We start from the raw sequence: 19703 nt of genomic DNA, 5'->3' as shown, positions 1-19703 counted from the left end.
AACAGGATGCACCTGAGCTCAATTTCGAGTCTCTTAGCAAAGGGTCTGAGTACTTATGTAAATAAGGTATTTCTGTTTTTGATTTTAAATACATTTTCAAAAAAAAATTAAACTGTCATTATTTGGTATTGTGTGTAAATTGATGAGGATTTTTATTTTATTGTATCCATTTTAGAATAAGGCTGTAACGTAACATAATGTGGAAAAAGTGAATTGGTCTGAATACTTTCAGAATGCACTGTAAGTGTTGGTATTAGTTGGCAGGGGTCTTTACATTATTGTGTTTTGATGTATTTCTAATACCTTTTAAGAGTTTTTCTGGTGGATGTTGTCAAAGACCCCTTTTCCATCTGTTTAACCAGAAATCAAAGCCTTTGGTTATTCCTGATTTATTTTATATATTCCTTAATTTATACAAATATAGACTCAGCTTTCATTTGACACCCAATTTGACATGCTCCTATGAACGTCACATGTTGGTGGTGCTCATGGGTCCTTTTAGATGGAAATGCCCCTATCTATATCTATTAAAATGATTACAGGACCACAGTCCTTATCTTCAAACGAAAGTAAAAAAAACGGATGACTGTAGTTTATTATGGTGAGTGAGAGACTGGGAATCCCCGTCCTCATCCTTTCTCCGTGTGTGCGTGTGTATGTGCGTGTGTGCGTGCCATGTGTCATGTGTATATTATCATCAAGTGTTTAGATGTCTCAGTGTTTCCTTGAAGAAACAGAGTGAATTATAATGTTAAAAGTAAGAGCGTACGAGAGAGGAGAGAGCTAGCTAATTGCTATGCAGACAGAGTGCCCATGGGGTAGAAAGCGGTCTCAATTTAATTCCAGTTTAAGACTTCAACAGTCCTACCGCTGGGCAAAAACTGGTTGAATCAACGTTGTTTCCATGTCATTTCAATCAAAGAAATCAATGTGATGACGTTGAATCAACGTGGAAAATGTATTGGATTTGCAAAAAGTTCTCAATGTAATGGCTTTTTTTTTTTTTTACCTAGTTGACAACTCAATCAAATGTAAATCAAAACTAGACGTTGAACTGACGTCTGTGCCCAGAGGGATGTTGTCTAGACTAGAGGGAGACCCAAATGGCTTTAGCTGCTGGGACGCACCAGGGAAACCATGAAACCATGCGTCTGACTCTTCTTTAGGAACTGGCTGTGTGATCAAGTAGAAACATGTCACCATGCATCACTGTCTGTCCCACAGCTCAGGGTCTGGTCTGGTATGGACTGGGGGGACTGAGTGACTGACTCTGCTGCTAGATCAATGAGACTGAGAATGTAGGCCTTGTTCTCTTTTCGTATCAGGAGAATTGTGGTTTGTCTTGGAAATAGAAAGCATAGGCTACCCATGTCATTTAGCCTATTACTGTGTGTGTGTTTGCAAACTTTGTTCCCAACTTTGTTGGAATTTTGTAACATTTCAAAACATTCTAAACTAAATAATGTTTATTTGGCATTTTCGGCCAGTACCAATATGAAATCGAATCAAATGGTATTTGTCACATGCTTCGTAAACAACAGGTGTAGACTAACACTGTGCCACTGTCCTCCCGAGTGCATCGCAGTGCTAGCTGTGCCACTAGAGATCCTGGTTCGAATCCAGGCTCTGTCGTAGCCGGCCGCGACTGGGAGACCCATGGGGCGGCGCACAATTGGCCCAGCGTCGTCCAGGGTAGGGGAGGGAATGGCCGGCAGGGATGTAGCTCAGTTGGTAGAGCATGGCATTTGCAACGCCAGGGTTGTGGGTTCGATTCCAGTATAAAAAATAAAAATGTATGCACTCACTAACTGTAAGTCGCTCTGGATAAGAGCGTCTGCTAAATGACTAAAATGTAAATGTAACAGTGAATTTCTTACTTATGTGTTGTTTTCCAACAATGCAGAGTTAAAGATTTAAAAAAATATATACACTACTGATCAAAAGTGAGAGAATGCCAAGAGTTTGCAAAGCTGTCATCAAGGCAAAGGGTGGCTATTTGAAGAATCTCAAATATAAAATATATGTTGATTTGTTTAACACTTGTTTGGTTACTACATGATTCCATATGTGTTATTACATAGTTTTGAATATCTTCAATATTATTATACAATGTAGAAAATAGTAAAAATAAAGAAAAACCCTTGAATGAATAGGTGTTCTAAAACTTTTGACCGGTAGTGTATATACGTAAACAGTGACACAAAAAATAAATACACAGTGAACAACGAAATAACAATAATGAGTAAAAGTAACTTGGCTATATACAAGGAGTACCAGTATAGAGTCGATGTGCAGGGGTATGAGGTAACTGAGGTAGCTATGTACATATAGGTAGGGTTAAAGAGACTAGGCAACAGGATTGATAAAAGGTAGTAGCATCAGCGTATGTGGTGAGTGTGTGTGTGTGTGTGGTGTCAGTATGCATGGGTGCACATGTTATGTTTGTGTGTATGTGGGCATATGTAGTGTGTGTTGGGGTGACAGTATGTGTGAGTAGAGTCCATTGTGTGTGCATAGAGTCAGTGCAAGAGAGTTAGTGCAAAAAAGGGTCAATGCAGGTAGCGCGGGTAGCCATTTGATTAGCTATTTAGCGGTCTTGTTTAGCAGTCTTATGGCTTGGGGGTAGAAGCTGTTCAGGGACCTGTTGGTTCCAGACTTGGTGCACTGGTACCGCTTGCCATGCGGTAGCAGAGAGAACTGTCTATGGCTTGGTTGGCTGGAGTCTTTGACAATTCTTTGGGCCTTCCTCTGACACCGCCTGGTATAGAGGTCCTGGATGGCAGGGAGCTCGGCCCCAGTGATGTACTGGGCCGTACTCACCACCCTCTGTAGCGCATTGCGGTTGGGTACCTTGTAGTTGCCATACCAAGCGGTGATGCAGCCAGTCAAGATGCTCTCAATGGTGCAGCTGTAGAACTATTTGAGGATCTGAGGGCCTATGCCAAATCTTTTCAGCCTCCTGTCATGCCCTCTTCACAACTGTGTGGGTGTGTGTGAACCATGTTAATTCCTTAGTGATGTGGACACCGAGGAACTTGAAGCTCTCGACACGCTCCACTACAGCCTCATTGTCAGGAAGTCCAGGATCCAGTTGCAGAGGGAGGTGTTCAGTCCCAGGGTCCTGAGCTTGGTGATAGAGGGGACTATGGTCTTGAATGCTGAGCTGTAGTCAATGAACAGCATTCTTACATAGGTATTCCTTTTGCCCAGCTGGGAGAGGGCAGTGTGGAATAGAGATTGTGTCATCTTTGGATCGGTTGGGGCAGTATGCAAATTGGAGTGGTTCCAGGGTGTCTGGGATGATGGTGTTGATGTGAGCCATGACCCGCCTTTCTAAACATTTCATGGCTATAGATGTGAGTGCTACAGGGCGATAGTCATTTAGGCAGGTTACATTGGCATTCTTGGGCACAGGGACTATGGTGGTCTGCTTGAAACAAGTTGGTATTACAGACCTGGTCAGGGATAGGTTAAAAATGTGAGTGAAGACACTTGCCAGCTGGTCAGCGCATGCTCTGAGTACGTGTCCTCATAATCCGTCTGGCCCTGCAGCCTTATGAATGTTAACCTGTTTACAGGTCTTACTGACATCGGCTACAGAGAGCGAGATCACACAGTCGTCCGGAACAGGCTGATATAAGGCAATTGTACATCCCTTTTAACATTACTCTGCATCTATGACCATATCCAACCCCATCCACCTGCGCTTCCCTCACGGGCTGCACCACCTCCACCCAGAGAGGGGGGTTTGGCTCTTAGTGGTAGGCTCTTAGTGGTACACTCCAATGAATGGAACAGCTCAACTAGAGCTGATGTTGCAGGGATGTAGCTTTTGATGGCGCCATCAAGAAAAAAAAGAGATCAATCTGAAATCACCCCGATGGAATAGTGTTTACTTTGAGAACTGTTCGTCTAATTCCCCAGTCGCCCCTCCCCCCATCCACATCCCTCTTCCTCTTCAGTGGAGGGGTCGGTTCACATGCGCTAAAAATAAGTTGCGTGAGTAAGCCAGGCCAACTGTACTGTTCATGTATTACTTATGGTAGTGTTAGCTTGTTCCCATCCTTGTCTTCATAAAAAAAGACTAACTCTGTTTCTGAGTGTATGGGCTGTGTTTGAGTGTATTCAGTAGGGAGTAAATACTGAATAGTCCTGTAGCTCAGTGTGGTCCTCTGTAGATCAGTTAGTACATCATGGAGATGGGTTCGATTCCCGGGACCACCTGTTCATATGTAAAATGTATGCATGCATGACTGTAAGTCGCTTTGGCATATATTATATATATTAACTAACCTGCTAACATGAACAGACAGTGTGTTTTGTATGATGCCGCTGTATCTCATGGATGCTTTGACCCACAGCACTGGGGTGTCGCGTTACCAACAAACTGTCCTTGACTCCTTTCCCTATGGGGATAGTAATTATTTATTTAATTGGATGGAATTTAACTGTGGTATGTGTGACAATCTGAGTGGGTGTGAGCGTGAATCGGTATGTGTGTCCAAACTGATCTTGTGGATCAGTCCAAACATGTACATCATATATCGGCCATCATGCAGAGAAAATATCTGTTATCGTATCAGCTTCTGGGTGATTTATTGTTTCAATGTGCATCTAAATAAAATAGGCCCGTTGAACTGTGTCTCTGTATAGGCTATAGTAAGTATTTGTATACTGAATCCCTGTGTGTGTGTACATTATGTACAGTGTTTGCGTACTTTGTCTATTCAGGGGGAAACCCTCCTCTAATCCCTTTAGTCCTATAGAATCCCTGTAGAAGGTGACTAGGTAGCACCACTGGAACTCACCTTGGCTTTTCCTGCCTGTGTGTGTCTGGGCCAGGCCTCTAATCTGTAATCTGGGTTTAGGTCCGCTGCCCACTGAGAGCTCTCCCAGATGATACGACCCAGGAGGGGTCTCATCTCTTGCTTCAGATAAACAGATCACCCATTCAGATTGGGTGAAGCATCAGACACAGGAAACCCTTGTTATTATCAAAACGTTTTGTGTAACGTTATCTCAGACTCAGCAGCACCTGTGATATAATGTTTCAATAACAGACTGAGTTGATTTGGAGGCAGGGCAGTCAGGGGTTCGTTCAACATCTGTTAATTCCTTAAGCGTTATTCTGTGTTTGCCAGAGAGGCCATTGGGCTGTTGCTGCTTTGGTTTACTTGTTAGAATAAATGCGTAGTTCCATTCACCCTGACAGCTGTCTTAGTCCCAGCTAAAGTAGTGGCTTTCTGTTTGACTGGACTGTGGCCCCCTATGCTGCACCTTGAGTAGGCAGACGTTATGTGAAGTGGTGAGATTGGGGTGTACAGTGCAGATTTGCAATGAGGCAGTTGATACTCCTCTCCTCCAGATCTAACAGGCCTCATTCAAAATTAGCTCAGGTGATGATGATGATGATAATGATGATAACAGCAGTTTTAATGTTGACTAGGTTTTTCTCAGGGAGATTTGTGATGCCATCACTGCACTTCTGAGGTGGGCCCAGTAGGGGTCAGATGGTGCCTGGTTGGCTCCCATGGATCAGGGAGAAGGGGGTAGGTAGGATGGGGGCTTGAGGGAGGGCATATTTATCATCTGTGTTCAACAGGGGTGATATCGAGGTGAATGCACTCCAGATGGATTGTGTGTGGGTGGGAGAATATTTGTGTGTGTGTGGGTGTGGGTGGCAGCAGTGCTTACGGAGGTGGTTGGCAGAGATGCTACTCTGCTTCAAGGCCAGATTCTCAGGCAGATAGCTAGGTCGGGTGAGAGGGGAGAGAGAGTGAGAAAGAAAGAAAGTAGAGAGCTGACTGAGACACAATAGCATGCTCACTATGACCTGCCATCACACCAACTCAGCACTCATCCACCTCTGTGTACCCATCCTTTCCTCCCCTATGTCCCCTCTTCTCCCCCCTGTCTCTTTCTCCTCCTCCATATTCTTCCTCTTTCTTATTTCTCCTCTCTTCTCCTCCTCTGCCCTCCCCTCATTCTCTGTGTATATCTCTGATTCATCCCATCCTGCTCTGGCATCAATGTGTCTCCATATTTAGTTCACTCTCTTCCTCCACTTCCCCCTCTCATCCTGTCACTGGAGTCACACCAACACTTTCATCATCCAGCTCACATGTCTTCCCATCCGTCCTTCTCTCTGCCAGAGCACTGAACACTAGTAGCTAGCTACTTGAATCTATCACGGTTTTCTGATAATCTCTGTTGTTTTTCCCTCTCCCTCTCTTCATTCCTTCTTTCATTTGCTTAATCCCTCCCCCCTCTCGTCCCCCCCCCCTCTCTCTCTCTCTCTCTCTCTCAAATGGGAGTGACTTATGAAAGGCCTGTGTTTGAACAGATGGGTAATACACCACACCTTGTTGAGCATAGAGGGTCATTACCAGGGTTGCTATGGTCTGATGTGGGAGTTGGGAATCCAACTACAGACAGTTCAATTATGTTTCTAGCCCCGTTTGCCTTTTGCATAACTTTTGGGTTGTATGGGTTGTATGGGTTGTCCGGTGCCATTCGAAAATACTGATGACAAATTTCTTACATAATAAAATGTGCATTGGAGGCAAAAAAGGGTGGAAAAAAACTGCCATCAAAGTATCATTGTAGATATTTCCCCCAAACAGATTCTGAGATATGAAGATTTCAGACATGAAAAGAAAACCACTTACTCTTTAATCCTTAAACTGTTTGGTCAGAATATTCTAGTATTTCTTCATCAAAGTTGGACATGAAGTGTGTGTTTCTGCCTGTTTGTGTGTACTACAATAACTTTTCTGAGGGCTAAATGAACAAAATGAATAAATAGCCTACACACAGTTGCTCCAGTAAAGCACTTGCTCTTTACATAAAGAACACACAGCTCATTTTTGTTCGACTGAGATTATTTGACCACTGTTGGTTTGATGCATACATTAGCCTATGTATTTGTACTGCCTGCTGAACTAGTATTTGTGTATGTTGTATATCTGTCTGATCACATCAGTGACCAGTGTTCTCTTCTTTCTCAGGTGATATCACACAGAAGGGATATGAGAAAAAAAGGACTAAACTTCTGCTTCCCTTCTTTATTCATACACCAGGTAAGAAACAAGTATGAAACAAGTATTTCGCTGCACCCGCTATAGCATCTGCTAAACTGTGTACGCAACCAATAAAATTTGATTTGATTGACCTTTTCCTGGATACAACATCTCCCCATAATGCCACTCAGGCCTATGAGAACATACCTTCAATATTCAACTACTGTTTTTGTTTGATTTTAGATTATTTACAAAATTCGTCATGATGTTCTGGATTTTTTCTCTCCTCCATCATCAAGAAGATTAAGAAACATGGTCAAACCTGCTTGGTGCTTACTGCTGCGTCTCAGTGGTAGCTCCGGTCACTACAGTGTCTCCAGACTCCTCCAGTCCACAGATGCAGAGACGCGATAGTCTGGCGGCCCATTGTGACATAGCTACGCGGCTCTGAGACCACCGACGCACAGCCCAACACCACGCACCTCCCTAAAATTCCCAACCAGCACGGCTCCGCGTATGCGTCTTCTATTAATTTGAATGGGGGTGACGGTTGGATAAATTGATTGTAGTATTTGGAAAGCATAAAAGACAACGGTCCAATATTCTAGAACACTGCTGTGCGTACACGTTTTTGGACTCTGATAGGCGCATTATTCTCTCCACAGCCAGGCACCACTTCCCTCTTTATTCACCCACTTCCTTTATGGTTCATTGTCTGAAAATATTAGCAATTTCAGACAGCATTTCTCGGCAATGAGCAAAGCTGCTCCTTTGTTTACAATGTTCTGTCCCTTTCCAAAATGACCCAAGTCATGATGTTCTATTATGGTTAGACGGAACCCTTTTATATACATCTTTAACATTTTGATGAAAATGCGGTATGTTGTAAAAGCACATGTAGATCCTAATGACATTTTGTAAGTATGAAAATGTATGCACTCACTATCTGTAAGGCGCTCTGGATAAGAGCGTCTGCTAAGTGACTAAAATGTAAAAATGTAAATGTAAGATTGTGAATTGAAGATTGTGATTATGAATTTCTATTTGAGAGGCAGCAATATTTTCTTCATCATGTGACGATTAAGTCACTTAAAGGTCAGGTCAAGGTCCTTAGTAGGAGAAGGAAGAACTGGAAGCCTAGAGAGTTCTGAACTCTTTTTCTGTCTGTATCCATGGAAATGACAGAGCCACAGCTCTTTACTTGTACTCTGTGGTACATGACCTACTACAGTGCATTCAGAAAGTATTCAGACCCCTTCACTTTTTCCACATTTTGTTACGTTACAGCCTTATTCTAAAATGGATTACATTGTTTTTATTCCCCCTCATCAATCTACACACTATACCCCATAATGACAAAGCAAAAACAGGTTTTTAGAAAAGTTTGCAAATGTATTAAAAATAAAAAACAGAAATATCACACTTACATAAGTATTCAGACCCTTTACTCAGTACTTTGTTGAAGCACCTTTGGCAGCGATTACAGCCTCAAGTCTTCTTGGGTATGACGCCACAAGCTTGGCACACCTGTATTTGGGGAGTTTCTCCCATTCTTCTCTGCAGATCCTCTCAAGCTCTCAGGTTGGATGGGGAGCGTCGCTGCACAGCTATTTTCAGGTCTCTCCAGAGATGTTCGATCAGGTTCAAGTCCGGGCTCTGGCTGGGCCACTCAAGGACATTCAGAGACTTGTCCCGAAGCCACTCCTGCATTGTCTTGGCTGTGTGCTTAGGGTCATTGTCCCGTTGAAAGGTGAACTTTCACCCCAGTCTGAGGTCCTGAGCGCTCTGGAGCATGTTTTCATCAAGGATCTCTCTGTACTTTGCTCCGTTCATCTTTCCCTCGATCCTGACTAGTCTCCCAGTCTCTGCCGCTGAAAAACATCCCCACAGCATGATGCTGCCACCACCATGCTTCACTGTAAGGATGGTATTGGCCAGGTGATGAGCGGTGCCTGGTTTCCTCCAAAATGTGGAAAAAGTGAATTAGTCTGAATGCACTATGTACAGTGACTTGCAAAAGTATTCACCCTCCTTGGCATTTTGTTGCCTTACAACCTGGAATTAAAATGGATTTTTGGGGGGTTTGTATCATTTGGTGGTCCTCTGTAGCTCAGCTGGTAGAGCACGGCGCTTGTAACGCCAAGGTAGTGGGTTCGATCCCCGGGACCACCCATACACAAAAAATGTATGCACGCATGACTGTAAGTCGCTTTGGATAAAAGCGTCTTCTAAATGGAATATTGTTATTTGATTTACACAACATGCCTACCACTTTGAAGATGCAAAATATTTTTTATTGTGAAACAAACAAGAAATAAGACAAAAAAACAGAAACCTTGAGCGTGCATAACTATTCAACCCCCCCAAAGTCAATAATTTGTAGAGCCACCTTTTGCAGCAATTACAGCTGCAAGTCTCTTGGGGTATGTCTCTATAAGCTTGGCACATCTAGCCACTGGGATTTTTGCCCATTCTTCAAGGCAAAACTGCTCCAGCTCCTTGAAGTTGGATGGGTTCCGCTGGTGTACAGCAATCTTTAAGTCATACCACAGATTCTCAATTGGATTGAGGTCTGGGCTTTGACTAGGCCATTCCAAGACATTTAAATGTTTCCCCTTAAACATTTACATTTACCATTTTAGTCATTTAGCAGACGCTCTTATCCAGAGCGACTTACAGTTAGTGAGTGCATACATTTTTCATACTGGCCCCCCGTGGGAATCGAACCCACAACCCTGGCATTGCAAGCATCATGCTCTACCAAGTGAGCTACGGGAGGGCCTAAACCACACTCAAGTGTTGCTTTAGCAGTATGCTTAGGGTCATTGTCCTGGTGGAAGGTGAACCTCCGTCCCAGTCTCAAATCTCTGTAAGACTAAAACAGGTTTCCCGGGGCGGCAGGTAGCTTAGTGGTTAAGAGGGTAGTGCCAGTAACCGAAAGGTCGCTCGTTCTAATCCCCGAGCCGACTAGGTGAAAAATCTGTCTGTGCCCTTGAGCAAGGCACTTAACCCTAATTGCTCCTGTAAGTCGCTCTGGTTAAGAGCGTGTACTAAATGACTAAAAAATGTCAAATGTAAGAATTTCCCTGTATTTAGCGCCATCCATCATTCCTTCAATTCTGACCAGTTTCCCAGTCCCTGCCGATGAAAAATGGGGATGGTGTTCTCGGGGTGATGAGAGGTGTTGGGTTTGCGCCAGACATAACGTTTTCCTTGATGGCCAAAAAGCTCAATTTTAGTCTCATCTGACCAGAGTACCTTCTTCCATATGTTTGGGGAGTCTCCCATATGCCTTTTGGCGAACACCAAATGTGTTTTCTTTATTTTTTTCTTTAAGCAATGGCTTTTTTTCTGGCCACTCTTCCGTAAAGCCCTGCTCTGTGGAGTGTACAGCTTAAAGTGGTCCTATGGACAGATACTCCAATCTCCGCTGTGGAGCTTTGCAGCTCCTTCAGGGTTATCTTTGGTCTCTTTGTTGCCTCTCTGATGAATGCCCTCCTTGCCTGGTCCGTGAGTTTTGGTGGGCGGCCCTCTCTTGGCAGGTTTGTTGTGGTGCCATATTCTTTCAATTTTTTAATAATGGATTTAATGGTGCTCCGTGGGATGTTCAAAGTTTCGGATATATTTTTTTAACCCAACCCTGATCTGTACTTCTCCACAACTTTGTCCCTGACCTGTTTGGAGAGCTCCTTGGTCATCATGGTGCCGCTTGCTTGGTGGTGCCCCTTGCTTAGTGGTATTGCAGACTCTGGGGCCTTTCAGAACAGGTGTGTATATATACTGAGATCATGTGACAGATCATGTGACACTTAGATTGCACACAGGTGGACTTTATTTAACTAATTATGTGACTTCTGAAGGTAATTGGTTGCACAGGATCTTATTTAGGGGCTTCATAGCAAAGGGGTTGAATACATATGCACGCACCACTTTTCCGTTATGTATTTTTTAGAATTCTTTTAATTTCACTTCACCAATTGGTCCATTATATGAAATCCAAATAAAAATCCATTTAAATTACAGGTTGTAATGCAACAAAATAGGAAAAACACCAAGGAGGATGAATACTTTTGCAAGGCACTGTACTTTGTGTACTGTTCTTTTGTCTCCTAGTCATCTACTTTATTATTTTGTACTCCCCAGTGGAAGCTCCCCCCCCTGCCTATGACGCCCAGGCTCCTGGTCCTAGCAACGCCTCTGGCACCCATGCCAACGTTCACACCCAGGCTCCTCCCCCCAGCTCCTCCTCCCGGTACCGTGATCGTCGCTCCCGACGACCGCACCGCAACGGAGGGACCAGGGATGACCGCTACCGATCAGGTGGGCAACAACTTTAGGTCACCTAAGGAAATCCAGTCATAGTCAATAATGTTGAGTTTTTGGTTCATGTTAAGTTTGATCTATTCTCATTATTTATTTCATTTCAGTCAATATAACCATTAATATAGTCATTTTATGGTCCAATCTGGTTTGAAGTAGAATCCTGTAATAGTCTCAAATAGACCAATGAAAGGGCAACGCTGCTTTGTGTTGGAGTGTGAGTGTGTGTCCTGTTGGGTTGTGGAGAAAGAGAAGTCCCTACAGTGTGCAACAGCATCCCCTCTAAAGGGGAGCCCAAGAGGCCAGATCCCTCACATTGTGATTGGGGAGTAATGTCATGGCTTGGCAATGTGCTGGGCTGTGGAGAGAGCAGGGGGAATACTATACAGGAAGGAGGAACTCTGCACCATAGAATTCTATTGTAGATTCTATAGAGTGCAGGGAAGGAGTGTTAGAATGTATCGTTGAGAAGACATGAAAGAACAAAGGATTGTAGAGAAGCCTATAAGAGTCTTTCTGTCCTCTCTCTCTCTCTTTCTCTCTCTCCTTCTGTTACTAGAGGTGCACACAGTGTAAATGTGCCCTCCCTCTAGGCAGCTTCATACTCTAGCATTTCTCTCTCCTTACATTTCTCTCTCCTCCCCTCCCTGTTTGGTCAGCCTCTGCATCAGACTGGTCTCGCCTCTCACGTGAGATACACATGCATGTACACACATGCACGCTCGCTCCCATGCTTCATTGTGGAGTGGAGTTTTGGGGACTGAAGGACCACTACTGTGTGGGATCTGTTTGAGCTAATAGGACGGCTGACCAGAGAGAACAGCAAAATGTTTTCTTCAAGTTCCATTTGATGTGTGGAGGAATCTCAGGGGATCTTACTGGAAGTCCGACTGGATTCAGGGAAAGGATTGGGAAAGAGGGAAAGGGAATGGTAGCTGGTTGCCAGGTGGAAACAAATAGGATGCAGGGATAATGGAGAAGGACTTTGAAGAGGATTGACATTTGAGGGCAAACACTCTTCTATTACAGAGGAATAACACAGAGAAATGGAGCAGGACTGAGAGGGAATAAGAGAGGGATGGAGAGGAGGGATGGAGAGGAGGGAACCCTTTTATATACATCCTTAACATTTTGATGAAAATGGATGGAGAGGAGGGATGGAGGGATGGAGAGGAGGGGTGGAGAGGAGGGATGGAGAGGAGGGGTGGAGAGGAGGGATGGAGAGGAGGGGTGGAGAGGAGGGAACCCTTTTATATACATCTTTAACATTTTGATGAAAATGGATGGAGAGGAGGGATGGAGGGATGGAGAGGAGGGGTGGAGAGGAGGGGTGGAGAGGAGGGATGGAGAGGAGGGGTGGAGAGGAGGTATGGAGAGGAGGTATGGAGAGGATGGAGAGGAGGGGTGGAGAGGAGGGATGGAGAGGAGGGGTGGAGAGGAGGTATGGAGAGGATGGAGAGGAGGGATGGAGAGGATGGAGAGGAGGGGTGGAGAGGAGGGATGGAGAGGAGGTATGGAGAGGAGGGATAGAGAGGAGGGAACCCTTTTATATACATCTTTAACATTTTTATGAAAATGGATAGAGAGGAGGGATAGAGTGAGGGGTCAGGGAAGAGCAGCTATGGGTCAGTCAGTAACACTCCAGCAGTCCTAATGAAGAACCTGCTGACACCTCAGTCTCGTTGAGAGAGAAGGGAAGAAAGAGAGAGAGATGGAGGAGGGAGTAGAGCTACAGAGAAAGGAAGACAGGGAGGATGTGCGCAAGAGGACTGAGAGATTGAGAATTAGCTGTCAGCGATATGATGATGTTTAGATCCAGACGCATGGCGAACATTTGTATGTAGCATGGATGTGTGTAGGGTATGTGTGTGTTGCTAGGCTGAGGTGCTGCAAGTGTGTATGTGTGTGGGCTCTGATGGCGTCTGGCAGTCTTTGCTGTTCATTGTTGGTTGCCGTGTAGGGCCGGAGAGGTAGAGGAGAGACACCGAACAACTTTAACATCTTAACACCCGGCAACCTCGCCTATTGCCATGGAGATGCCTCTCAGCCTCTCAGACATGTGTGATGGTCATTCTCTCATGTTTCTATGGCGATTAATGATTGCGCATGCAGCTTTAGGAAGAATGGAAACAGAATAGCAGTCTATTTTTAGTAGAATCAAATGATATCTTATGACATTCTATAGTGTTGGTTATGCAATGTGTTGTGTTTGATGGTTTATGTAGATTTTCTTATATATTCTGATTGTGTCATGAGGAAATGTATCAGTAGTGCCTGTGTGTCTTCTGGTCATCATCTGATGCGTGCCTTTGTGCGAGTGTGTGTGTGTGTGTGTGTGTGTGTGTGTGTACAAGGATGGGTGAGCATGATAATAGCCCCTCTCTCTCCAGCACACAGACAGTGGTTTCCTATTACAGCAGGACCTAACTGCCATCTCTTCTCCTCTGATGGTTGAAATTCAAACATCACTTCAGCTTTAACTGTGTTGACAGAACAGTGATTGTCTTTATGCATCAGTATCTATGGAATAATGATTATTATTTTGAAGATCTCCGTTTCACTTAGATTTCAGAAATACTTTTCCAGAAAAACTCATGTTTACCTTGGGTGCTCTCATGTTCAAGGATCTCAAGGATCATCTGCATCTTCCTCTCGATCCCTATTCCCTATCCTTTGCAATCATCAAAATTCAAAATTGTAATTTCTTCTGCTTTCTCTGTCTCTGTCTCTGTGTCTCTCTCTCTCTCTCTCTCTCTCTCTCTCTCTCTGTCTCTGTCTCTGTCTCTGTCTCTCTCTCTCTCTCTCTCTCTCTCTCTCTCTCTCTCTCTGCCTCTCTCTCTCTCTCTCTCTGCTCTCTCTGTCTCTCTCTCTCTCCGTCTCTCTCTCTCTCACTCTGTCTGTCTCTCTCTGTCTGTCTCTCTCTGTCTCTCTGTCTCTCTCTGTCTCTCTGTCTCTCTGTCTCTCTCTCTCTCTCTCTCTCTCTCTCTCTCTCTCTCTCTCTCTCTCTCTCTCTCTCTCTCTCTCTCTCTCTCTCTCTCTCTCTCTCTCTCTCTCTCTCTCTCTCTCTCTCTTTGTCTCTGTCTCTGTCTCTCTCTCTCTGTCGTTGTCCCAGATATCCACACAGAGGCGGTGCAGGCTGCGTTGGCCAAACACAAGGAGGAGAAGATGGCACTGCCCATGCCCACCAAACGCCGCTCCACCTACGTCCAGTCGCCCATCAACAACTGCACCCCACCAGGTAGCGTAGGACTGACCCCCTCAAATCAGCCTGACTGCTTCTATTTCCTCAGGAACAGCCTACGTAAGCTTTATTGTTAGTGCTGTAGGGTTGAATCCTAATGCCACACACTCTCTTTCTAATTCTCTCCATCTCTTACTTCCTCTCTCCTATCTCAGACTCGTCGTCAGGTTCAGAGGATGAGGGTGCTCTGTTGAGACAGTCGTCAGTGGGTGCTGGTTTGGGGGCTCCTACCCCTTCCTCTCTGCTGCAGCCCCCCAATCTGCAGAGCCCTGACTCCTGGATCAACCGCTCTGTCCAGGGCTCCTCCACATCCTCTTCTGCTTCTTCCGCCTCCTCCACTCTGTCCCATGGAGAGGGCAAGCCCCAGCCCCAAGCCCAGCCCCAGCCCCAAGCCCAGCCCCAGTACAAGCCCCAATACCAGCCCCAATACCAGCCCCAGTACCAGCCACAGTACCAGCCACAGTACCAGCCACAGTCACAGCCACAGCATCCAGCCATAGCTGACATGCTGGCTCAAGCACGCATCGGTAAGATATGTCCTTATGACCACAACACTTTAGAACGCCTTGGCATGTAACCCTATATAAGATAAACTGAGCAGATAAAATGAACCTGTCTTTCTTCCAGGCCTTTCAGAGAACAGCGGACCCCCCCCAGACGTGTTGGCGGCAGCCCCCCAGGCCAGGGGCTCCTCTCAGGTGGACAGGCCCAACAACCCTCCCGTGGTCCGGGGGATGAGCCGCGGACAGAGTCGCTCCAGCATGATGGAGACAGCCGACGGTAAGAACAGCCTCTTTGTTAGGGTCACCGTGTGTGTGTGTGTGTGTGTGTGTATGGGTGTATGTAGGAGTACGGAAGTCTGTGCGTGGGTGTGTATATGTGAGATTATGACCGCGTGAGTGTGTGTCCTTGTCGAATCTTCATACACTTTTGCATTTCCATTGAATATATATATTATTTTTTAAAGTAATAATGTTTTTCTTGAATAACATGTTGATTTCTGCCTGGACCATATCATTAACCAAACCATGTTGTTTTGTTTTCTTCTGGTCTTTTTCCACCCTGTCACGTGTTATTTTGACTGGCAATAGGTAACAGAAGAGGTAACACATTCCCTATGAGAAACTCATGAACGAGTGGTGTTATATATACGTCTGTGTACTGTTTGGGCCTTTGTGCCTTGTTCTTACCCTCTATGCTGTATGATTAGGGAGAGTAGTATTTCTGTGAAACCAGAACCATCCTCTGAAACCGACTGAATCCTCATGTGTTTTCCTATTATGAAACCAATGATTCTTATTCCCTTTTACCTCACTCCAACCCTCCCAGTCCTGGTGTAGAGTTAGCCCTTTGCCTGCTGGTTTTCATACTAGCAGACTGCGAGTCGAGAAATAGGCTAGCGAAATAAGGAAAGCCAGTGTTGTGTGTGAAGTCAATCAAGACTTCCCTTCATATATTGGGGCAGGGAGAGTGTGTGTGTATGTATGTGTGTGTGACAGTGTCTATCGGACCCCCCTAGGTGTCCCGGTCAACAGCAGGGTGTCCACTAAGATCCAGCAGCTGCTCAATACCTTGAAGAGGCCCAAGAGGCCCCCCCTCAGTGAGTTCTTCGTGGATGACCAGGAAGAGATTGTAGAGGGTGAGCCACCATTCATTCTTCAATCAATGGATCTCTCTTAGCCTGGTCTCAGATCTGTTTGCTAACTCCCAAGACAGCACAAACAGATCTGAGACCAGACTATATCTCTGTACATTTTACCTACAATGTTTTCATTTCCACCCCTCTGTACCAACCTCAAAGGTGCTACCTGGTTTATTCTGCCCCTCCCCCCCCTCTCCTCCTCCAGTGCCCCAGCCGGACCCCAACACACCGCGGCCAGAGGGCCGTCAGATCATCCCAGTGAAGGGGGAGCCCCTGGGGGTGGTCAGTAACTGGCCTCCAGCCCTCCAGGCTGCCCTGTCTCGCTGGGGGGCCACACAAGGCAAGAGCCCCGCCCTCACCGCCCTGGACATCACTGGCAAACCCCTGTACACACTGACCTACGGTAAGAAACTAGGCCCACACACAAAGCCCTGTACACTGACCTACGGTACGTCACAGTCTCAAACCCCAAAATACACTGACCTACAGTACGTCACAGTCTCAAACCCGTGTACACACTGACCTATGTTACGTAATAGTCTCAAACCCCTAACCACACTGACCTACGGTATTTCACAGTCTCAGACCCCAAACCACACTGACCTACGGTATTTCACAGTCTCAGACCCAAACCACACTGACCTACGGTATGTCACAGTGTCAAATCCCTAACCACACTGAACCACGGTGAGAGACTAGGACCACACAGAGATTTTATACTGCTACTACAACCTGACTTAGATACCCCTGTCTTTTCCATAGTTATACGATTGCCTACAGTTAGAGAACATATGATTTTTAACATCTATAACTCTACTTAGGTAGGGACAAGGCCCTAGATACTTTATTTATTACATTGTTGTGCTATACTGTAGTCATGGTGTGGATAGAGTAATCTAGGTAATGGAGGGTTATGAGAGAAGAAGTATGAGATTGAGTGACACTGTTATTTACGATGCACGCCCTCCCTCCTTCCTCCCTCCTACCTCTTCCTCTTCTCCCTCCATCAGGGAAACTGTGGAGCCGCAGTGTGAAGCTGGCCTACACCCTCCTCAACAAACTGGGACCCAAGAACGAGCAGGTCCTCAAGCCTGGGGACAGGGTGAGACACATCGACTCACACTACTTCTACTTCTCTCGTAATGATATAGCGTCAAAACAACCCCATGTATTTTTTTGTATTTATGAAGCTGCTGCCAATTACTCTTCCTGGGGTCCAAACAAGATAAAGGCAATTACATCACAAAAAAAACCATAATAAAACAGTACATCATACAACACATTATTACACCACTACTCTACGACAAAATGTATAATACCCCAATACAACAATATTACAACATTACAATGTACGTGTGTGTAGGGTGTATGCGTTTTTGTGTGTCTCTTCACAGTCTGCATTGTTCCATAAGATGTAGTTTTATCTGTTTTTATTTGTTATTTTGACCAGTTGTCATTTTCTGCAAATAAATGCTCTAAATGACAATATTTTTATTTGGAATTTGGGAGAAATGTTGTCAGTAGTTTATAGAATAAAACAAAAATGTTATTTTTACCCAAACACATACCTATAAATAGTAAAACCAGAGAAACTGATAATTTTGCAGTGGTCTATTAATTTTTTCCGCAGTTGTGTGTGTATATATATATATATATATATATATATATATATATATATACAGTACCAGTCAAAGGTTTCAATGGTTTTTCTATATTTTTACTATTTTCTACCTTGTAGAATAATAGTGAAGACATCAAAACATATGGAATCATGTAGTAACCAAAAAAGTGTTTAAAAAAATCAAAATATATTATATATTTTAGATTCTTCAAAGTAGCCACCCTTTGCTTTGATGACAGCTTTGCACACTCATTTATTTGGGCTGCAATTTCTGAGGCTGGTAACTCTAATTAACTTATCCTCTGCAGCAGAATAAAAGAGACCTAGGTCTCAATATGTCTTCCCTGTTAAAATAAAGGTTAAATAAAAGTAAAAAATTATTCAGCCCCTTCCCTCAGCTTTTTACCGAAACAGGGTTTTTACCGAAACTGGGTTTTTACCGAAACGGGTGGGGGAACGCGTTGTTATTGTTTTTACTGCTGATTTCTGCATTAAGGTCCATACATCAACTTGATTTTTTATTTTATTTCCTGTAGGTGGCTCTAGTGTACCCTAACAGTGACCCTGGGATGTTCTGGGTGGCCTTCTTTGGCTGCCTGCTGGCTGAGGTCATCCCTGTCCCTATAGAGGTACCTCTGTCTCGCAAGGTTAGGAACATGTCAATGGAACTTTTTCAAGCCCACATTGACATGCTGTTACATCTGCTCTGTGATTGACTCCATATCCATTGTTGTTCCACCAGGATGCAGGCAGTAGTCAGGTGGGCTTCCTGCTGGGCAGCTGTGGTGTAACTCTGGCTCTGACCAGTGAGATCTGTCTGAAGGGACTCCCCAAGACACCCACCGGAGAGATACTACAGTTCAAAGGTCAGGAGCTGTCTCTCCTACTGGCCGTATTACAGAGCATCAATGTTTTTTAGTCACTGGTCACCGACTGAGTACACTGACTGATCTACAAATAATAATGAGTAGTTATTTAGGAAGCCATGTGATTTGTAGGCATCCAGTCGAAGACTGCAATGTGGTTGATCTCAAACACAACCATTTTCTCTAGAGATCCAAATGTGATACTTTTTCTCTTTCTCTATGAGTCTCTTTTTGATTAAGTTGATTGGTTGACGTATGATATTGACTGTCTTTTATAGGCTGGCCTCAGCTAAAGTGGGTGGTGACAGACTCCAAGTATCTCACCAAACCTGGCAAGGACTGGCAGCCCCACATCCCTACAGCTAACACTGACCCTGCATACATAGAGGTGTGTGTGTGTGCGTGTGTGTGTGTGTGTGGGGGTACGTGTGTGTACTTCTCATCCAATTCTAAGTGATTGTGTTTTCTCTCCCCCTAGTACAAGGCAAGTAAGGAGGGCACAGTGATGGGTGTGGCTGTGTCTAAGGTGGCCATGTTGACCCATTGCCAAGCACTGACTCAGGCCTGCAACTACTGTGAGGGTGAGTAACTACACTATATGAGAGAGGCATACTCTATCGCGAGAGTAAGTCTATGGCGTCTTTATGAAGATGATACACAGGGAACAAGTGTTTGAAGGATGCTTCTCATAGGGACTTATCTATATGGTTCTGTTTTTAGGTGAGACACTAGTGAACGTTCTGGACTTTAAAAAGGACATGGGCCTGTGGCATGGAGTTCTCACGGTGAGTGTTTGTGGATGGGGGGATAATAGTTACTTCAGTTACTTAAATCATATGCATTTCCGTTTAATACGTTGTATTTTGTTGTTCTTTTAGAGTGTAATGAACAGGATCCACACTATCAGTGTGCCCTACGCTGTGATGAAGGCTTGCCCTCTCTCCTGGGTTCAAAGGGTCCACATACACAAAGGTAGTTACACCTCCACAACCAC

General features: G+C 44.7%; 1 protein-coding gene across 3 annotated transcripts in view; it reads left to right on the top strand.

Moving 5' to 3' along the window:
- Positions 1–19703, top strand: part of LOC121575204 (disco-interacting protein 2 homolog B-A-like) — a 74884-nt gene that overhangs the window by 41608 nt on the left and 13573 nt on the right. For 2 of the 3 annotated variants that reach the window (XM_041888160.2, XM_041888158.2), the window contains exons 2-15: positions 7008–7079; positions 11163–11339; positions 14452–14577; positions 14736–15107; positions 15208–15360; positions 16100–16219; positions 16428–16625; positions 17233–17324; positions 18380–18490; positions 18586–18709; positions 18988–19097; positions 19188–19290; positions 19430–19494; positions 19588–19681. In XM_041888160.2, coding sequence (XP_041744094.1) covers positions 7008–7079; positions 11163–11339; positions 14452–14577; positions 14736–15107; positions 15208–15360; positions 16100–16219; positions 16428–16625; positions 17233–17324; positions 18380–18490; positions 18586–18709; positions 18988–19097; positions 19188–19290; positions 19430–19494; positions 19588–19681 — 1917 coding nt within the window. Of the gene's footprint in view, positions 1–7007; positions 7080–11162; positions 11340–14451; positions 14578–14735; positions 15108–15207; positions 15361–15671; positions 15684–16099; positions 16220–16427; positions 16626–17232; positions 17325–18379; positions 18491–18585; positions 18710–18987; positions 19098–19187; positions 19291–19429; positions 19495–19587; positions 19682–19703 lie in introns of all 3 variants that reach the window. The other variant, XM_041888159.2, reaches the window with a different exon arrangement.

Source organism: Coregonus clupeaformis, chromosome 10 (assembly GCF_020615455.1).
Source record: "Coregonus clupeaformis isolate EN_2021a chromosome 10, ASM2061545v1, whole genome shotgun sequence".
Classification (NCBI taxonomy): domain Eukaryota; kingdom Metazoa; phylum Chordata; class Actinopteri; order Salmoniformes; family Salmonidae; genus Coregonus; species Coregonus clupeaformis.
The sequence above is the reverse complement of the archived record's forward strand: the minus strand, read 5'-3'. Positions and strand labels throughout refer to the sequence as shown.